Below are 20,413 nucleotides of genomic sequence, written 5' to 3' on the forward strand. Positions count from 1 at the left end.
ACAAATATTGGGCATTGAACTGTGCACAAGGCCCTGTCTGTGTTCTCCAGATAGAAGTTAGCGGTGGACACGCTGTTCTCATGGTGCTTACATCCTGGTGGGGAACAGAGACAAATAAATGGACACCAGTAAGGTGATTTGGGTAGATGCTGTGAAGACGGTACATGAGCGGCACCCAGGCTCTACCTTCTTCAGAGGGGCATCGCTTCTTGTTCCGAAGCACCTTCTGCTGAGCAAGTCTGGGCAGACCATGCCCCTGAGAGCTCAGGTCAATTCAGGAAGAGCGATAGGTGTTTTTCTAATAATTCATGTTACTTGTCCCCCATCTGGTGATCTTCAGGGTTATGTCTTAATTGCCTGTAAACTGTTCCTTGTCAGAACTACATAAATACCCTCAGGAATCAGGAGCTTTCGGTGAGCTTAGGACAGACTGAGTTTTGCTGAAAGGAGAAGTGGGAACTTTGCTACAAAAGCAAGAGTCATTTGTCATGGAAGTCCATGTGTTTGTCATGCAGAGATGTGTATTTTCTAGTATGGAGGACATAATAGAGTATTTTCAAATGCCAAAAAGATTCTGTAAACCTTTATTCATGACTTTGGATTAGGGGAAAGACTAGACGACAGGGGTTTGGTGCTTGTTGAAACTTCTCCCTGGTGATCTTCTGGCCACTTTGGTTGAATGCTTTCTGTGTCTGGGAGGGAAATAGGGGATCAGTTCAGTTCAGTTCAATCACTCGACTCTTTGTGACCCCATGAATCGCAGGACACCAGGCCTCCCTGTCCATCACCAACTCCCAGAGTTTACTCAAACTCATGCCCATCAAGTTGGTGATGCCATCCAGCCATCTCATCCTCTGTCATCCCCTTCTCCTCCTGCCCCCAATCCCTCCCAGCATCAGGGTCTTTTCCAGTGAGTCAACTCTTCGCATGAGATGGCCAAGGTATTGGAGTTTCAGCTTCAGCATCAGTCCTTCCAATGAACACCCAGGACTGATCTCCTTTAGGATGGACTGGTTGGATCTCCTTGCAGTCCAAGGGACTCTCAAGAGTCTTCTCCAACACCACAGTTCAAAAGCATCAATTTTTCAGCGCTCAGCTTTCTTCACAGTCTAACTCTCACATCCATACATGACCACTGGAAAAACCATAGCCTGGACCAGATGGACCTTTGTTGGCACTGCAATGTCTCTGCTTTTTAACCTGCTGTCTAGGTTGGTGTGGCTAAACCCAACCAGCAGCTCCGTCCAGTCTCTGGAGTTCCCTTCACATGTCACTGTGGTTTCCTTTTCTTTGATGGCTCCTTGATATGATGTATTTTATCAAACAGGCGTTAAAAGGAAAAAAGGCATGAGGGAGCTTAATAAGTAAAGGATTCATTTCCTCATCATGGAGAACATTTCTTTCATCCTTTTATTAGACTACAAGAGTTTCTTCTGCTCTGTTCACCATCCTGGACAGTGGAAGGTCCCCCCCAATCATACCTTCCCATGGTCAAGGCACTGGGGGAGAGGCTGTGAAAGCCAACCCCAGGTCTTCGAGCTGTCCTCAGATTAACCAGGAAAAGAAACCCGCTGCTGGTGGGAAAGATTTCATCTGAATGCTCACTGCCATTGTGTCCTGTGATTTTTTTTTTTTTTTGGTTCATGATTTGAAGAAAACCAAGGAATTCTAGTTTCTCTTTATTTTTTTCCTACCCCCTCCCATCACTTCTACTATTCTCAGATGACTCCCCATCTGTCTAAAGAAAACCACCCACTTGTGACATCATTAAAGTTTGGTGGGAAAAAGCATTAGTGTGGGTAAGCCTGCCCATTTCTGGTTGAGTCTGTGTCTGGAACCAGTTTTCATTCCTTGGAGATTCATTGATTTTCTTTTGAAAAATCAAGTATTAACTAAATAATTAGAGCTATTCTGGCCCTGAAAGGCTCAGGTGCTGATAATAGGATTTGTCATTGAAGAAACAAAATGCCTGACTTGTACGTGCAAAAGACTCTGCCAGATGGCCCCACAGGACCTCCCCACTGCATGGAGAGAAATTCAGTGATGGACGTGGGTGCCTAGAGCCTTGTGCCAGGCAGAATGTGGGACGTTCTGTCGTGGGGTACGCAAAATGATGGAAGAATGGAGGAAGGTGACAGAACATGGGTGTGCAGTGGTGGAAAATATGTGCTCAGGGTCACGCCAGTGGTCAGTGAAGATACTCAGGAATCCCTACCCCGTAGTCTAGCCCCAGAGCAGCTTCATGGCAACATTGCCTAGGATCCCTTCATGGCGGGAGATGCAGACGTGGGAGAGGGCAGGGCATGTTCAGGAGCAGCGGGGGCCTGGCTTTCATTGGGGCAGGGGCAGCACAGGGAGCACCCCTTCCTTCTCCATGCATTTCTCATAGATGTTGTTTAACACGGCACTGTGTTCCCCTTGAGCTGAAATGGAACCTCAGAACCCACTCTAACACAGCCTCTAACTCAGGCACTTGTGTCTGGTGGGGTCTGAGGCCCGAGTGATCGGACGGAGGTCCCTGAGCACTCTAACTGAGCCCTGAGGGGTCTGAGCTCCTCATTCTTCTGAACAGAGAAGCGCCCTAGCAGTTTTGGAATTCAGAGAAAGCAGGGCCTTTGTCTCAGTGGAACAGCAGTCACATATGTAGGGTCTTCAGTGGTACCATATCTTTGGGTTCTAGAAAGTGTTTCTAATAACCCTAGAAACACTCGATTCTGTGAGGTAAAACCAGAGTCTGATAAACCTAGTTGATGTAAATCCATGGCTGATTCATGTCAATGTATGGCAAAAAACACTACAATATTGTAAAGTAATTAGCCTCCAACTAATAAAAATAATTGGGGGGAAAAAAAGGGAAGAGAAGAGGGAAAAAACAAACAAACAAAACCTAGTTGAGATGTGGCATATGCCCGGTACCCGAAGAATTCTGGTCTTTCTTTTAGGTACAAAGTTAGAAAAAATTTCCCCATAAAGCCCCTAAAAAAGCTCTGCTTAAAAAGTCATATACTCCCTCCCTAGTTTAAATTGGCATGTACTCTTTTCATCATAAGCATGTGATTTCTTACAAATCATAAATACTGACATTTGGAAATAAGACTGTCCCATCACTCTTTTAAATATATCCACTTCATTTGAATGCCATCATTATTTATAACCATTATCATATATTTTTTAAAGTACACAAATGGGCTCCTTTTTAGCAGTAATATTTGACAGTTTATCTTTCCCCACTTTAAACCTGTAACTAGTAATTTTCCAGTCTGCTTCCCCTTGATGTAAAGGATTTTGTGCTTGAGAGTGTGTTGTCAGATCACCTTTTCATACTCCCAAAGACAGAAATGTGCGTGTTGTTATTTTCTTTAGCAATAAAGCTCTAAGTGTTGAAAGAAAATCCTCTCTGATTATGTTGTAATAATTATTAGTGCACAGTTGATCAAAACAACAAGATATTAGTTGATAAAAGTTTTAGTTTCTGCTTAATGTTTATTGGAAATTAAATAACTTAGTTTTTTAAAAATATTAGTTTTTGTAGGAATATTACTTATTGTTAGGATGAGACCATATTCTGCATCATATTATTCTCATTCCTCACTTATTTGTAAGTGCTCAGAAACCTTGTTTACATAAATAGGATTGATAGTTTTGTCACTCATTTATTAAATTCCTTCCATAATCAGAAACTATAATTTATCATTAGACATGATTTTCATTGATGTATCAGATGACACCTCCGTGGGCTTCTACTGGAAAGTACCTGACCTGCATGAGGCTTCCGGTTGTGACCTTGGCATTGCTCATGGTGTCTTGAATTGACCCTCTGTTCCTAGCCCGGAGTTCCTGCATGAGGCAGTGCTGCCTCTTAGCCATCTGGATGGGAGAGAGGGAGGCCTTTGTGATGAAGTGAGAGGAGGATGATTGTGAAAGAGGAGGCACACAAGGGTGTATTCTCAGGCAGATGAATTTTAGGAAAGAAAATGTATGAAAGTTGAAGTTCTGGAAATGAATTCCCTTAAAACTGAATCCACATACCTATTGGAGTGTCTTGGGGGGACTTCCCTGGTGGTCAAGTGGTGAAGACTCTACGCTTCCAGTGCAGAGGATGCAGGGTTAATCCCTGGTTGGCTGCACAGTGCAGCCAGTACATAAATAATAAAATTAAGGGGGAAAAGTCTTCGGTGTCTGCATACGCTGTTTTGTAAGCTTTGGGCTTACATACGAATCTTGCTTGCCAGGCCCACTTCTAGGCACTGGGATAACCCATCGAGTCAGGCCCCCGTAGGATCTGGGTTGACCTTGTGGTGAGGGCCGGCCTGGGAGCCTTCAGTTGGTCAACCTTGGGCAGGAAACCAGGCCACGCATTGCTTGGTGATTTAACGATGAATAAATTACTGTCTTTGCTCTCCAAGAGTGTATAATCTGAGCTCATCGTATAAAACAAAACATCACCCCTGTCCACCCAAAAAACTTGACAAAAATAAAAACCCTCTGTGAGTTCTTGTTTAATGTTATTAAATAATGTGTGTATGTTTGCATTTTTAGTGTTTTGATAACTGGTTTCCATTGTAATATCACTTTATTTGTTGTTGTTTATTTGTTGTTGTTGCATCCAGCTCTTTTTGTGAACCTGTGCACTATAGACCACCAGGCTCTTCTGTCCATGGGATTTCCTAGGCAAGAATACTGCAATGGGCCCTCCTTCAAGGGATTCTCCTGACCCAGGGAGTGAACCCATGTCTCCTGCATTGGCAAGCAATTCTATACTGCTGAGCCACCAGGGAAGCCCTCACTTTATTTTAGGCATTTAAAAACTGTTTTTTAAGAGGTTAGCCTTTACCAGACTGCCAGCAGGATCTATGGCACAAAAAAGATGAAGAGCTGTGTTCTGAGCGCTGACCTTCTCCAAACACTGCATCAGTCAGTTCCCAAAGAGTTCTGGATGATGCAGAGTTCTCAGTGGGACTGTGATGTGAGGTGACTGACTTGAGCCTGCCCCTTAGGTGTTTACCATGTTGCCTTAGACTCTCAGATTCAGACCTGGTACAGTAAGCCTTCCATACCTGCCGGTTGTGCATCAGTGGGTTCAGCCAACTGTAGATCAAAAATATTCAGGGGAAAAAAATTCCAAACAACTTCCAAAAAGCAAAACTTGAATTTTCTGTACACTAGCAACTGTTAACATAACACTTATATTGTATTACAAGTGATCTGGAGATGATTTAAAATATAGGGGAGGACATCATGCATATGTTATGTGCAAATACTACGTTATGTGCAAATACTACGCCATTTTCTATAAGCATCCGAGGATTTTGATATCCTGGAGGGTTCAGGAGCCAGTCCTCTTAGGATGCTGAGGGACAGCTGTATCTTCGGGCACTGTAAGTCAGCTTACAGCCCAGCGTTAGGGAATCACCACCAACCCTCCCAGCCCAGCCACCAGGGGGCGTGGTTCTCGAGGGTCACTGGCCTTCCTTGCCCTCCCTATTCCACAGCAAGAAATCCATGTAAGAGGGAAAACTATCGTCAACTCCGGATTGTGTTTCACAACAATTGAGAATGCTCTTGGTTTTATTATTAAGTGATGTGAGCCTGTGACTGCTTAGTTATTGTTTGGTTTGTTTCTTTTAACTTCTCAACATTCATTATTTTCTTCCCGGAGCTTTCTGCACCAACTGATTTGCTCCACGCACCAGGTCCCCTGACTGGAAGCTGCAGAGCTGCATTTAGGTCAGGGTTCTCGCACACTGCTGACTTTATCTCATTTACAGTATCACATTTCTGTTGCCATACACTGTGTGATCTGGGTTTCCCCACCACTTTTTAACAATTAGTAATTGAGCAGGAAGTGTGTTTTTATTACAGTGTCCTTTTGATTTTGATTTTACAATCGTGTAGTGTTTAGGAGAGAGCAGAGGTAGGGAAGTGGCCCTCTGAAACACATTTTTGACAGAGAGAAGTCTGTTGTTTCAGCCACTTGGCTATCTGTCAGCAGTTCTCAGACTTCCCCCTTGTGTTGGTTGCCTGGCAACCTGGGGCTGGAGCAATCAAACCGTGGCCAGTGCTTTTCCAAGCCCAGACTGGGAGATGATTTATAGGTGGAACAGTAAGAACAGTAAACCCAAGCCTCAGAAATGGATTTTTTTTTTTCTTTCTTCTTTTTTAAACCAAGGGTTTATACAAACCACATCAAGAAAAAATTTAAAAGAAAAATATATCAATTGGAAGGTTTAGTTGTAAACATTTTTAAGCATAAAATTAAGACCTATAGTGAACTTGTCATTCTGTGTCAACATGTGTATAGGATGATATTTAGTCACACATTACCCTTTGCTTTCTTTTATTGTACTGCAACACCGAACATTTTACAAGTTAATGCTTTGTGGGGGTGGGGCGGGGGGCATAAATTAGGATATTTGGGAGAAACCCAGCCCAGGCAATGTTCGTGGCCTGCCAGGGCTCATCTGTGAAGCCTTGAGACAATCAGGCTTGGAACCAGAGCCCACCTTGCCTGTTGCCTGGGTCTGTATTGTCTGTATTCTCATTTAATGCAGTGAGCATAAAATGTGGATTGCTCTGCTCCTTAATTTTTCAACATTAGCCGAAAACTCCCAAGATCCTGCATCAGTGTCTGCTGTGTTAGTGGGTCCTTAGATATGTCCTCCTCTTCCTAAGTGTGGAAGTGATCCACACCAGGGAAAACTGATGGTGTAGGACAAGTCAGTTCTGAACTTCAAGGGCTTCCTGCTTTCTGCTTCTGCCTTCTTTGCCCCCTCCCCCTCTTTTCTAACTTTGTAGCTCTGAAAATTATCTCATGTTCATTAATGTTTGCTATAGAAGTGAGTTTTAGAGCTCTTTTTGACAGTTCTCCTTCATAAAGTCTCAAATACTTTCCAGTATTGCAAGTGAATGGAGAAGAAAATGGCAACCCACTCCAGTATTCTTGCCTGGAGAACCCCAGGGGCAGAGGAGCCTGGTGGGCTGCTGTCTGTGGGGTCACACAGAGTCGGACACGACTGAAGCGACTTAGCTGCAGCAGCATTGCAAGTGAAGAATATGGGGGGAGGGGCAGACTGCATGGGGGAGGGGACAGAAGAGCCTCAGCCTAATTTAGCAGGCTAAGCATTTCCTAAGCATTTCTTTTTGTAAGACTTTAAGGAAGCTTTGGAATTCAAACCTTACTCTGCTTACAGCCCACTGTATCCAACTGTGTATGTAAATGCGCTATTTGTGTGTTTGTGTTCCTTGTAAATGGGGCTTCCCAGGTGGCGCAGTGTTAAAGAATCTGCCTGCTAATGCAGGAGACAGGAGACCTGGGTTTGATCCCTGGGTCAGGAAGATCCCCTGGAGTAGGAAATGGCTACCCACTCCAGTATTCTTGTTTGGGAAACTGGCAGGCTACAGTCCATGGGGTTGCGAAGAGTCAGATGCAACTAAGTGCACACATTGGCCCAGGCATACACACACACTCACATACACACATTCCTTGTAAATACACGGATTAAATCTGTGTGTGTGATTTACACACAGCTGTGTTCACACTCCCTTAACAGCAGTATTTGCAGCGAGAGTGAGGTAGCATGGCAGCACTGTTCTTCCAAACAAAACCCAACAGAGCAGCCCTGGTGTGGGACCCTCTCTTGATGGCCTGTCTTGTGACAGGCAACCCTCATGGGATGGTGTGGGACCAGAAGGTGCCTGTCCTAGACTGGTAGACTGGGATCTGCCTGTTGAGGAGTTTTGCCGTTTGTGATTGAAATACACTTCCTTTCCTCCTCCACCCCTTGTGTTTCCTAAAGGATACTTGATTTTCCTCCCGATTTGGAGAGCATTTAAAGTGACCGAAGTTAAATACGGAATCCCAGCCCTTGTCATGTTTCAGAGAAAGGGAGACAGAGTCCAGGAGCTGCCTCCATGGCCCTGGGGCCAGATAGGGCCTCAGTTTCCTCCGTGTGGGAGCTGGGCAGGGGTGTGTTGTTACAGCTTCTGGATTTGATTGAGTCCTTCTGAAAGACAGGTTTCACCAAATTTGAGATAAGAGTCCGGTACTCTTTCACTTCATTTAGGACTATATGATATCATCGACCATAATCCTAACAATATATTTAGTTTACCTCCCTAGTAGAAAACTCTTAGTGCTTTAGGCGCTTTAATGTTTTATCAAAAGGGAGCAGAGATCATTGGAGGTTCAGACTGCGGGTGACCATTGATTACTTGAAATGTGCTAGTCCGAGCTGGTGTTAAACAGACACTGTTAGCGTAAAACACACACTAAATTTCACAGACCAAGTAAGAAAAAGAGATTGTAAGATATTCCATCAGTCATTTGTATATTGATTACACATTGAAATGATAATGTTTTGGATATATTGTGTTAAAATGTATTATTTTACATGCTTCTTTCTTTCTTTTTAACATATTTCTTTTTGAAATATGGCTATTAGAAAGTGACAGTTAGAAAGCAGCTTAGGTGTGGCTCACATTCAGTTTTTATTGGGCAGCCATTGATCTAAATGCCTTTCATTATCATTTTTGCAAAAGGCTCTACTTCTTTGTTCTCCTGTAACTTGTAGACAAGCCACATTCCTTTCTTCAGTTGAATCATCTTTCCTGCTTTGCTGAGATCTACTTTGTTAAAGAAGGTGAACTTTTTAGTGACTTATTATTTATGAGCCACCTGACAAGGACATTTATGTGGGCATTATGGTGATGTGGTAGGGAGAGAAGGAGTCGCTAATGCCCCTTTGGGTTTGTTCTTAGTGTTGGGTTATTTTTAATATGGGTGTAGTTGGGCAGCCATAATTGGTGAGAGGTATTTAGCTGGCAGTATTTCTACATCTGTTAATGCTGCTGCTTAACTAGCCAGTTCTCATTTGACTTGAAAGTGCATTGAAGCGTGCTGCTCTGATATTCACCCTGTGGCGATGCTTTGTTAGACCCTCAGTAATAAAAGGACTTCAGCTACTCAGCGTTATCATCGAGACTCAGAGGGTCACGTAGGCAGAGAGCAGGATGGCTCAGTGGCCTTTGCTCATGGGCACAGTAGCTGTGTAACCAAACATGAGGTTCTTTTCCTGTTGGGCGTGTGGTCTTTGAATGGAAAATGGAGTGACCTTTTCTTTTTTTTTTTTTTGGTAATAGCTTTATTGAGATATAATTCACATACCTTACAATTCACTCATTTAAAATGGACAACTCTGTGGTTTCTAACATATTCACAGAGTTGTGCATCCATCACCAGAATCAAATTTAGAACATTTTCAGCAGCTCTGAAGGAAACCTCGTAGTTTTAGAAATCACTTCCCAGTCCTCCCATGACTCTACCTCTTAGCAACCACTAATCTCCTTTCTGTCTTTATGTTTGCCCATTCTGCATGTCTTATGTAAATAGAATCATATGTTTTATTTTTTTCACTTAGCCTGATGTTTTCAAGGTTCATCCATGTTGTAGTATGTATCACTATTTCATTCCTTTCTAAGGCCAGCTAATGTTCTATTGTTTGAATATTGTCATTGTTTAGTCACTAAGTCATGTCCAACTCTTTTGCCAACCCATGGACTGTAGCCTTCCAGGCTGTTCTGTCCACGGGATTTCCCAGGTGAGAATACTGGAATGGGTTGCCATTCCCTTCTCCAAGGAGTGACTTTTTTTTTTTTTTTTTTTTTTTTTTGACGTTTGTGATCAGCTTGGAAGTTTTCGAGCAGAGGTGTGTTGAAAAGGGGATTGTGGGCTTGACATTGTGGGCTCCACTCTGGGTGCTGAACCAGCCTCACAGAATGGCATGGTGTGGTTATCTCTAGTGAGACTTGTACATTTAAATGGACAGGAAAGTTGGTGTCAAATCATTCTGTAAGTAGTAATTAGAGTCAGAAACTTAGCAGTGAGCACAGGTCAGAAGTCAAGCTGGAGGGCAAATGGCTGGAAAGTAAACAGCCTTGGGAGAAGGCCGAGCCAGGTCACCTCCCGGTTTCATTTGTTTAGTCATTCAGCCAGTGATAGTGGTCACCTGCTCTGGGTGTCACGGGGTGTTCAGGGTGCTGGGGATTCCCTCGTGTACTCAGTAGCCTACATAGCTTGTCATGTCATGTCCTATGGCATTGTGAGCTAGGTGTTAACATAGAGGAAGGTTATAGGACTGTAGGGCCTGTGGACTGTCTGAGGAAGTCTAATTGGAAGATGGTTAATTTAATTAATAGTTGACTACCATTGAGGTTAAAGCTTTTAGTGGTTTTTGTAATGAATCTTGTATTGGTTTTCTACTGCTGTATAACAAATTACTCTCAACAATAAAGATCACCCCAACTTAAGACAAGAATGATCATTTATTATCCAGTTTCCAGGTAAGACAGTTGACAGTGTATCATGCATTAACAGGGTCTCTTTTTGGAAGAATTTTAGTCACCCTCCTGTCTTTGGGTAGGAGAGAGGCTGCCTGCCTGCCTGCAGCTCCCAGTGATGGAAAACTTGAGGCATCCACTTCTGAGAATTTACAGACGGATGGTACAAAGCCCCGACAATCATCTTACACACAAACATACAGAAGCCTGAAAGAGGCCTAGTGACCTAATCAGGGATGTAGTTATTTAGTGGCAGAGCCATGTACTCCAAGCCAAGGATTTTGGTGGGAAAATTTTTAACATGGATATACAACATTCAGTCTCTGATACTTTTGCTTCGGAGAGCAAGTGTGTCTAGGTATACAGGCTTCCCTGGTGGCTCGGATGGTAAAAAAAAAATCCACCTGCAGTGACGGAGATCTGGGTTCAGTTCCTGGGTTGGGAAGATCCCCTGGAGAATGAAATGGCAGCCCACTCCAGTATTCATGCCTGGGAAATCCCATGGACAGAGGGTCCTGTGGTCTAATATGTATAGTTTCCTTCAGAGGTTTTTTTTTTTTGTTTTTTTAAGAAAAGATAGATAATACCCTGTCCATGGGGTTGCAAAGAGTCAGATACAACTTAGTGACTGAACAACAACAAATACCTTTTAATTCCTCTGATACGTAGACATACAAGAAAATGTTTTCTGCACCTAGATTCCAAGTAATTAATCCTATTTCTAATTTTTATCTCTTTACTTCACCCTTCCTTATTAGCTATGGATTGGGGCAGGATATATACCAAAACTTGAGTTTCTTCATCTGTGGCATGGACTCAGTGACCCTTTTGTTGGAGAGTGTATTGAGGAACTTCAAGGAGGATGTGGTCTGGGAGCCCCCAGTGTCCACGTTGAGACTGTGATGTCCTGAGAGAACAGAAGATGTTACTTGGAATAGAGAGTGTAGGTACTAGTCTGACCTTGGGAAGAATGCCAGGTCTCGAGAGAGAGTTAAGAGTCATCAGTAAAATGTGGTTATTGTTTTAAATTGTTGTCCTGTTTGCTGTTTTTCAACTATAACTAGTTGAATGGAACTTAACTAGTCATCCTGGAATACTGTGTATAAATTCAAGATGTACTTAGGAAGTAGAGTCAGGAATCAGGAACAATATACAAGAAAGCCTGGGAAGGCCCACCTGGCTGGCTGGCACATCTCCTCTCAGATATGTTGCTTCTGTGGCTGTTTACTGAAAACATCCTGCTTTACTCCGGTCACCCTTTCATTGATGTCTTATATATTTTAAACCAAAATCCAAATGACACTTTTCAAAACAGTATCAATAGTCTACCTCCAGCCGGAGGTGTGTTTTAGGTCTGGGGTGATGGGAATCTGTAACAGACAGGAGTATATGGATGAAAATCAGTAGGTTCTTCTCATCTGGTGGTTGGTCAGTGAGAGCCATTGATGGACAGGTAGGGGTCTTGGAATACAGATGTTTTGAAGGCCTTGATTTCTTCCGGGTATGAGTGTTCTCTTTTGTCCCCTTATCCCTCCTTAATGTAGGCCCACATGTAGGTACCATCTTGTTTTCTTCGGCTGCTCTCTGCCTTCAGGAGAGCAGTGGACTTCCTCTTTTTCCCCCTGCCTGACTCATGGGCTACACTTTTGTCTCTCTGTTGGGGGGAACTGTGGTTTGCTTACTTGCAGATCTGCCTGCTCTTCAGCCCTCTGAGAAGCAGCAAGTTATTAACATAAAATTTTATGCAGAAAGCGGGGCAGAGGAGAAGGAGCCATCTTCACAGTGGGACTCATTTTAATACCTACAGTGTTTTCCCAACAGTTACATAAGAGGACTGAGGAGAAGTCACTGTTCAGAAGTCCTGGTGAGTTTCTGACTGTGATGCACTAGTTAAAATTCAGCAGCAGGAGTTAATTTTGAAAGCTCTCAGCCAGGGGTTAATTCCAAGGAGTTGTCTTTTACCATTTCTGTAGCATCACTTCTTTTCTCTGCCACAGACACAGGTCAGGTCCAGCAACTGGGACCAGCTGCGCGGGGAGTTGGATATATACATAGGGGAGATGCGCGTACACCTCCTTCTCTGGCTTTATCCCCCCAGTACTCTTCTGTGTGCAATCCTATCCGATATTAAGAAGAATTTTTTGGAGATAGGTAGGACAAGTATCTTTATGGCCAATTTAAAAGATGAACAAACCAAGACAAGACTAAACTAAGTTTGGAGACTGTAGCCTTTACCTGTGCATTCAGAGATCCATGGGAAACACTTAAAGTCTTGAAATTCAAGTGCAGGCAGCAGGTGCCCATCATCTTCCTGACCCGCACCCTCTCTTGGACTCCATTCTCAGGCTTCAGTCCATCCCTGAAGTTTCCGGATGGTTTAGTTTTGTCACCCTTGATCCTCCTCCCCTGGTTCAAGGATTTGGTGACAGACATTCCGCCCCCCCCACCCCCCCATCTGTAAAATGGAGATATTAGGAGCCCCTGCTTCGCAAGGCTATTGTGATGCTTAAATGAGTCCCTATAGAGCCCTTCAGACACTGCCAGCTGTTGGCTGCCATCATTGTTGAATAGGGTGGTATCTCCGTACCCTTCTCACATCCTGACACATAACAGTGACGCTGCCTGCCCTAGGCCAGCCCTGCGCGTGGGGAGGATAAGCATCTGGACAGCCAGTGAGGCTGTCGTCGCCCGTGGGCACAGGCTTGGGTGGCTCAGACCTGGGGCAGGCTCAGCAGTGATGAGCAGAACTTTTGAACTGGTTCCTTTATCGTAAGAGAGAACATTATTGCATTTTGACCCAATTACGTTTATCCCTGTTAAGTATCTTCCATTTCAAAAGTGGCTGTCCCTAAACAGCCATGTCATAATTTCCTCTCTGGAACAGAGGAGCAGACCAGACCTAGGGCTTCTAAGTTTGAATCTCATGTTCTTTCCATTTGACCAAAAATGAGAAATGGAACTCTCCAGATTCTACTAAAATCCAAATTTACTAAATACTGTGTTCAGGTAACTCACTTTTTTTAAAAGCCAAGAATTAAATGTTCTTTGTCAGGAACTTAAGGGGGCTTCCCCCCTTGGTGGCTCAGTGCTAAAGAATCTGCCTACAATGCAGGAGACATGGTGGGTTTGATCCTTGGGTTGGGAAGGTCCCCTAGAGGCGGGCATGGCAACACACTCCAGTATTCTTGTCTGGAAAATCCCATGAACAGAGGAGCCTGGAGGGCTACAGCCCATCAGGTCATAAAAGAGTTGGACCCAACTTAGCAACTAAACACCAACCAGAGCTTATATGTAGTAACTTCTGATGGTGATATGGCATTTCAGCTCAGTCATAGAAAACCGTGGCACTGTGTCTCAAGTCTGCAGCGTAAATAACTATGTTATATGATAGAAGTGCTAATGATCAGACAATGGCAGTCATATCACAGTGTATAAACGTATCAGATCAACCTGTTGTACACCTTTAACAGAATGATACATGTCAAAATATATTTCAGTAAATAATATAAAATCAAAATTGAAACACAGTCACCCACTTAGTTGTAAAACAAAGCAAAGAACAAACTCCTTGCCATAAATAAACCTGTATTTATATTTGGATCTCATCTGGCTTTGGGGGTTGAGACATAGAAGAGGACTTGTTCTGTGCTCAGAAGGAACACACCAGGTTGACTGGAAACAAACAGCACCAGAGAAACCAGGGCCAGCAGCCCGAGAACCTCGGCTCATGGATCTGTGAATGGCTGGACTGCAAGCCTGTGGCACATGATAAGCAGGGCCGCCTGGCACGGGGGGCGGTGACCCAGCCATAGCGCCTGCCTGTTAAATGAACAGCCTTCGTTCTCCTTCAGGTTTGACATCTTAGCACTCCAGCATCTATGCTCCATCAGGGACAGAACAGCTAATGGAGAGGGACGTAACTCATGAGGCCAGTTGACGAGACCTTGAATTTAAGCACTGGAAATGTGGAATTTCAGCTCAACTGCTAGAATGCTGTTAAGCAGACTGTGTCTGTTAACTTTCCTTTAGAAGCCTCTAGCACCTATAAGTCAATCACGTTAATTATGAAATTCAAACCTCAAAAGCTTCAAGGTCTTTATTTGCAGAGACATAAGTTAATAGAGGGAAGGAGACTGCAGCATCAGTAGCCTGTTTAACATACTGACCTATTCTAATCATTGACTGCTCTGAGTGGGTTGGCTTTGTTTCGATTTTAAAGGCTACTCCACATTTCTGGTAAACCACAAGGTAAAGGCTGGTCTCTGAGAAGCAGATGTTTTGTCAGTTCTGAGGCCTTGTGGCTTTCCATAGAGAAGTAACAGTAGAGGCCGCACAAAGCTTTTACTTCCTTTTTTTTAAAAAAGTGGGCTAATGGTGCTTTGCACTTGATAGCATAGTGCTTGATATACATTGACAGCAGTGGTCTGTGTTTACCACCAGATGTCAGATCCATATTTCTGGAAGTAGTTAGTTTGAAATGTCTATAAGACAAGTGTTCCCCATGGGCTTGGACCATAGATTTAGCCTTAGAAATAGTGGTGAGAATCTTGGATGGTATTTAGAGTCAAAGGAACAGTGGAAATCGCGTTGGGAGGGAGTTTGGAGAACAGGAACCCTGAAACAAAGCCTTGGGAAGACTCAGATTTCTAGAGGTTGTGGAGGTTACGGTTAAGGTGAAATGAGGAAAAAGAGCAGAGTTTGGTGTCATGGAGCCAATAAGATCAAAACTCTGTTACCAAAGCTCAAAACGGACCATTTGGCACTGAACCATCTGGTTCCACCATGACCACCCTAGCCCAGGCCCCTGTCATCTCATGGTTTCATTTGTGTATTAAACACTTGGGAGTTCCACCCATCTAATGCTCTAGGGAGGCAGAGTGGTATAAGATTCCATGCCTGTCTTTTCAGAGCTTATAGACTATGAGTATACAAGCCCTTAGACAAATAAACACCAAGTGAATCAAGGGGATAGTCGGGGAAGTCTCATTTTGGAGTAGGAGGGGTTTGAGCTTAAGTTTGAGGTGAACTGGAGTAGGCTGTGGAGAGAAGTATTAAAGGTACCGCAGAGTCAGAGCTTAGCCCAGGATGGTGGCGGTGTTGGCCAGGTGGCATTAGTGGATGTCTGTGTGGTAGGGTAGGTTGGGGCGGGGTCCTGGTGCACCTGCATTTGAGAATGCAGGTCTAAGGGGTTAAATACCACCCCCACCCCACCCCGGAAGAGGTCCAAGAGCTAGTTTTAGTGCGCAAGGGCATGATGGTACAGGACTCATGATGGAATCTGTGGTTTTGACAGTTCCTTGGCAGAGCCTCATAAGTGGCCTGATGGGAGAGATGGATTCATAGATTGGCAGGTAGGAAAGAAGGGCAAGAGTCTGGCCTGGGACTGGTGCTTGTATGGGTGGGAAAGGAGGGCACGGAAGACCTTTCTTTGGAAGAACAGCGGGGACTGGATTTGATTTGGGGGAAAACAGGAAGGGCAGAGTTACAGATGACAGTGCCATGACTGAAAATGGATTCTCTGTAGACCCTTATTAGCCCTCTTTAACCAAGACTGTGGCAGTGACACGGGGCATGGATTTCAGAGCCTGGCTTTGGAATTCTGCCTTCACCACAGAGTTGGGTGACCTTGGTCTGCCTGCTTAACTGATGGTGCCTCAGCTTCCTTGTTGGTAAAATGGAGATGATAACAGTACTTCCTTGTAGGGTATGAGGACTCTGAGGCTCTGGGCACACAGTAGGTATTTAATAGCTATGTTCAGAGGATTATAACAAGTAGAAGACTCAGGGTCTGATCTCAAGTTTGTGGAAGCTCCTTCCCTGCTCTTCCAGATTCAGCCTTTCTCAGGTGCTTCTCTTTGCTCCTTCTCCCAGTGAATCTGTTGTGTGTCCTCTGGCATCAGGCCCTCCTTTGGATTGCATGACCCTGCTCTTCTACCACCTGACTCATGCCAGACCCCACCTCAGCTTTCTGTAGACTCTGTTACCACTTCCCACCCTGCCCCTGTCTTTTCTGGAGGCCCTTCTCACCCTTCCACACCTGCAAATGCTCTACTCTTTGAGATCTGACCTCGGTGACCGTGACAGTCTGTCCCTCTTCTCGGCTTCCTTGCAGCACTGGTGAGCTGCCATTCACTGCTTCATGCTTGGCTTCCCCGAGACTCAGATCATTCTCTAATCTAATAACCTCGGACACATTTATCTTACCTGCTAAAAATGAATTCATTTGAATAAAGGTCCATGACTGCCTGTTTGTTGTTATTTAAAAATTTCCTCCCAGTGTTAGGTGCTCACTAAATACTCAACTCCTGAAAGTAGATTAAGAAGTGTTCATTCCGAAGGCTGAGGTTGAGTTCTGGTTATCCCCAGCTCACACTGGGTTCCCTCACCAGCCTCTCCAACTGCATCGCAGCCAGTCTGTCCCTCAGGCACGTCACAGGCCCACCCCACCCCTGGTGCAGTTGCTGTCTAGTCTTTTCATGGAACAGTCATGCCGGCACTTCTCTGCTGGCCTCACTGTGAGGACCATAACTCTTCAGCCTGGCCCTCTCGTGCCTCTTCGGTCTTATCTGTGACACTGCACTTTGCACACCCTGTCCTCCTTGCAGTTCCCAGAATGTTCCCTGTGCCCTGCTGGCAGTCCACTGGAGCCCACCGGCCAGGCTCCTGCTTTTCCTGTCACTTCCTCTAAAACACCCACTGAGTGAGTGCTTCCTCTTCCTGGCCCCACCTCCAGCCCTTTGTTCCTCTGAGGCTTCTCTTTGGGGCCCAGAGATTGATGTGTTTACCTGTTTGCCAGCCTGGCTCCTTGAGGGCAGGCGGTCTCATTCCTCTCCAGATCCCAAAGGAGATCCTCTGCACTTAGCCCAGGAGGCGTGCTGAGCATGCGGATGACACTTTTTTCAAGTAACAAGGGTCACTCTTCTTCAGACTAGAAAAGAGCTGGCTTCTTTCTTGTGCCTTGACAGATTGTTCCTTTTGAACTATACGAATTATGTTGAAAACTGACAGTGATGAGTCATATCTTAGAAAGGGGTGAAATCTGAAAATGCAGAGCCTCCAGGAATGGAGTAGGAGGTTGCAGATCGGTCTTGCAGGCCAACTCTGGCTCTTCGCTGAATTTGCCCGGCTGGTCTCCACCGCGGGGAGTGGGAGGGACGCTCCTCCCGGTGGGCAGGTGATTTATTGGCTGGGAAGCTTCCGCGGTGACTTAGTTGTGAAACGGCGCCCTGCGAGGTGCCGGCTAACGCCTGGGCGGGAGGGACCGCGGGAGTCCTCGGGGCCAGCCCCCAGCTTCGCAGCCCGGGGGGCGACGGGCGTGCGCCGCTGCCTCGGCCCGCCCTGGGGAAGCCCAAGGACTGAGCGGCCCGGGAGGGGCCCCGAGCGCCCTCTCTTCTTGCCCGCCGTGGCGGGGAGGAAGTTTCCGTGCTCCGCCGCCCGGGTCGGATCCCGCTGTTTGGAAGGAGGAAACCTAGGTACGGCGCCGGGGCCCCGCGCGGAGCCTCGGGGCGGGGGCCAGAGCCGGGCCGGCGGGCGGCGCGGCGATCCAGGCCGCCTTTTGCAGCCGCCCGCGGCCGCGCCGGGCTCTGCGCGCCGCTCCGGCCTCCTCCCCCGGCGGCGGCGGCGGCGGCGGCCTCAGCCCCGCGCCCCCCGCGCCCCGCGCCGCGCGGCCCTGCCGCGGTCACACGCCGAGCCGCCCGGCCGCCTCCGCCCTGCGCTTTGTGGAGCACGAGCCGAGTGACAGGCGCGGCCTCTCGTCGCCGGGACCCGGAGCTCGGCCCGCCGCGGCCCGGGTACCTGTGGCTGCCGGCGTCGGCGCGCGGGACCCGGCTTCGCGCCCGAGGTGGGGGCCGGGGAGCCTGCAGGGCCCGGCTGCGGCGGGGAGGGGCTGCCCGGGAGGAATGGGGCAAAGTCAAAGTCCCGGACAGCTGAGGAAACGGGGGGCGGCGGGCGGGGGGTTCTGGTGGCTCGGTTTCTGGTACCCAAGACGGCGGGGCAGGTCGGCGGGGTCCGGGCCCCGGTGGTCTTCCGCCGCGCTGGTGAATTTCTGGGATTAACGAAAGGCCTTTTAACCCTCTAGGGTGCCCTTCTGAAGGAAAGTCTCCAGATTTGGTTGTGTTTCCCTCTTTTGCTCGACACTCTGGGAAGCCTCGTTCTCAGGTGGAGACCACTTGTGCTGCTTGATTAAGAAACCCGGAGCGTATTTATACCTCCGTTGTTTATACCTCCGCGAACCGCTGCGGAGACTGGAGGCACTCAGGGCACAGATCGCCTGTGGCCTCAGACACAGGATGTCCTCCTAGACCTGTCTGGTGTGCGGGACCGGGGACCGGATGGAGGCCGTGGGCGGGGGTCCCAGCTGTGTTGCCGAAATGTTCCCCCAGCGGAGTCAATATTCCCGCTCAGACTTTGCGGTTGTTGTTCTGCTGATTGCAGATTGCTTTGCTTTGCTGACATCCTGTTTTGTTTTTGGTTTTTACATCCCATTTGTTTCTTTTTTATCACAGAAACGCTTCGTTAAGGGGCTTAGGCAGTACGGCAAGAACTTCTTCAGAATTAGAAAGGAGCTGCTTCCCAATAAGGAAACAGTGAGTACAATTGGACTTTATGTAACTTGATTTTTTTCCTCTTCGCTCTTGCTGCTTCTCCGCACTTGATCTTATGAAATGGTTTCCTTTAACCCTGTGTTGTGTCCGGACTCAGGCGGGTCTCTAGGATCCTATTCGTTTTACTTCACTTTCGGTTTTCGCTTACGATTCTAGATAGTGAAGTGACAGATTATGCTTACCCTCACCCCACCCCCAAGAAAGTGGATTTCGGAACCGAAGAATCTCTGGCATCAGAGGGTTAGTGGGGGGGAGGGAAGCCTCTGGTGTTGGGAAGTTAACATCTAATTTTAAATACAGTGGCTGAAATAGAAGATACCATTTATCACGAGTTTGGATTTGGTTATTATCAAAAGTCATCAACAAATAATAGAGCTAAGAGGTTTGTAGCTCAGTATACTTTAAATTCTCTTGGGACTTTTATTTAGTTAAGGTTGCTGTGTTTTGGAGAGTAGCTTTAACTAATTTTCCAGTCCTAAAAGTTTGTACTTTTTTTTTTTAAGTGTGTACTTTTTATTGGAGAGATATCAAGAGTCCTATAAATTGCTTGAAATGAGGCTTAAAAAATTCCTTTGATACTAAACAAAGCTGAGAGTCAGATCTAATGACGGCTTTTGCTAAATTGGGGGGGAAGCGGGTTTGCTGAGAAATCTTGGGAGTGAGGTTACATGAAGAGAATGCCACTCCAATTAAAATAAATAAATAAATTTTAAAATTAAAAAAAGAAGGCCAGTAGGAGGTTCATTCAGTCTTACCTGACTGTACCTGTAATTTCCTACAGGTGGTATTGGAGGAGAGTGGGGGAGCCCTTGGCTAGGCCAAGGAGTAGGGGAGACAGGAAGTGGAGTAGGACCAGCCTCATTACAGTGTCTTTGGGCTTTAGGAGTGACTTCAGGACCTGGGGATGGGAGGTGAATATTTAGGTTTTGACGTTGCTTTCCCCAAACCCTCCATCCCCACCAGCTGCTTTTGGGAGTGGAAGGAAGAGACTGTTCTGGGAGCAACATCCATGCCAAAAGCTGTGGGGCAGTTTGAATTTTGGTTTCCTAGTTGGGTATTGTTTATTGATTTCCTCTTATTCAATTTTCATTCTTTTCAGGTTTTTTTTTTAAAAATCAAAATGTTTCTGGACATGTTTTCTGTACAACACCTTATAAACAGAGCTCATAATAGGGAAGAAGGTTCTGAGATTTCAGGTATAGCCTCATGTATATACATTTGTGGTTTGCACTCATCAATCATAATTAGATGAAACTTTCAATATTTATTATACATCTGAATATGCTGAGATAGGTTATTTTGAGGATGGTGGAAGAAAGCTGTTTATGGACAATAAAATAAGGGATGAACCTATATAATCAACTTACATTTTACTTTTTCCAGAACAGATTGGAAAAAGGTATTTAATGTGGAGCTATGAATGAAATACTTATATGTTTTCTGAGGATTTCAGTTATTTGAAGTAAAAACTAAAA

The 20,413-nt window shown here is 45.7% G+C and overlaps 1 protein-coding gene across 6 annotated transcripts in view; it reads left to right on the forward strand.

Annotated features, from left to right (window-relative positions):
• RERE (arginine-glutamic acid dipeptide repeats) overlaps nucleotides 1-20,413 on the forward strand; it is a 407,198-nt gene that overhangs the window by 329,050 nt on the left and 57,735 nt on the right. For all 6 annotated transcript variants that reach the window (XM_065935816.1, XM_065935819.1, XM_065935820.1 and 3 more), the window contains one exon: nucleotides 18,840-18,920. In XM_065935816.1, coding sequence (XP_065791888.1) covers nucleotides 18,840-18,920 — 81 coding nt within the window. The remainder of the gene's footprint in view (nucleotides 1-18,839; nucleotides 18,921-20,413) is intronic.

This window comes from Muntiacus reevesi, chromosome 5 (assembly GCF_963930625.1).
Source record: "Muntiacus reevesi chromosome 5, mMunRee1.1, whole genome shotgun sequence".
Taxonomy (NCBI): Eukaryota; Metazoa; Chordata; class Mammalia; order Artiodactyla; family Cervidae; genus Muntiacus; species Muntiacus reevesi.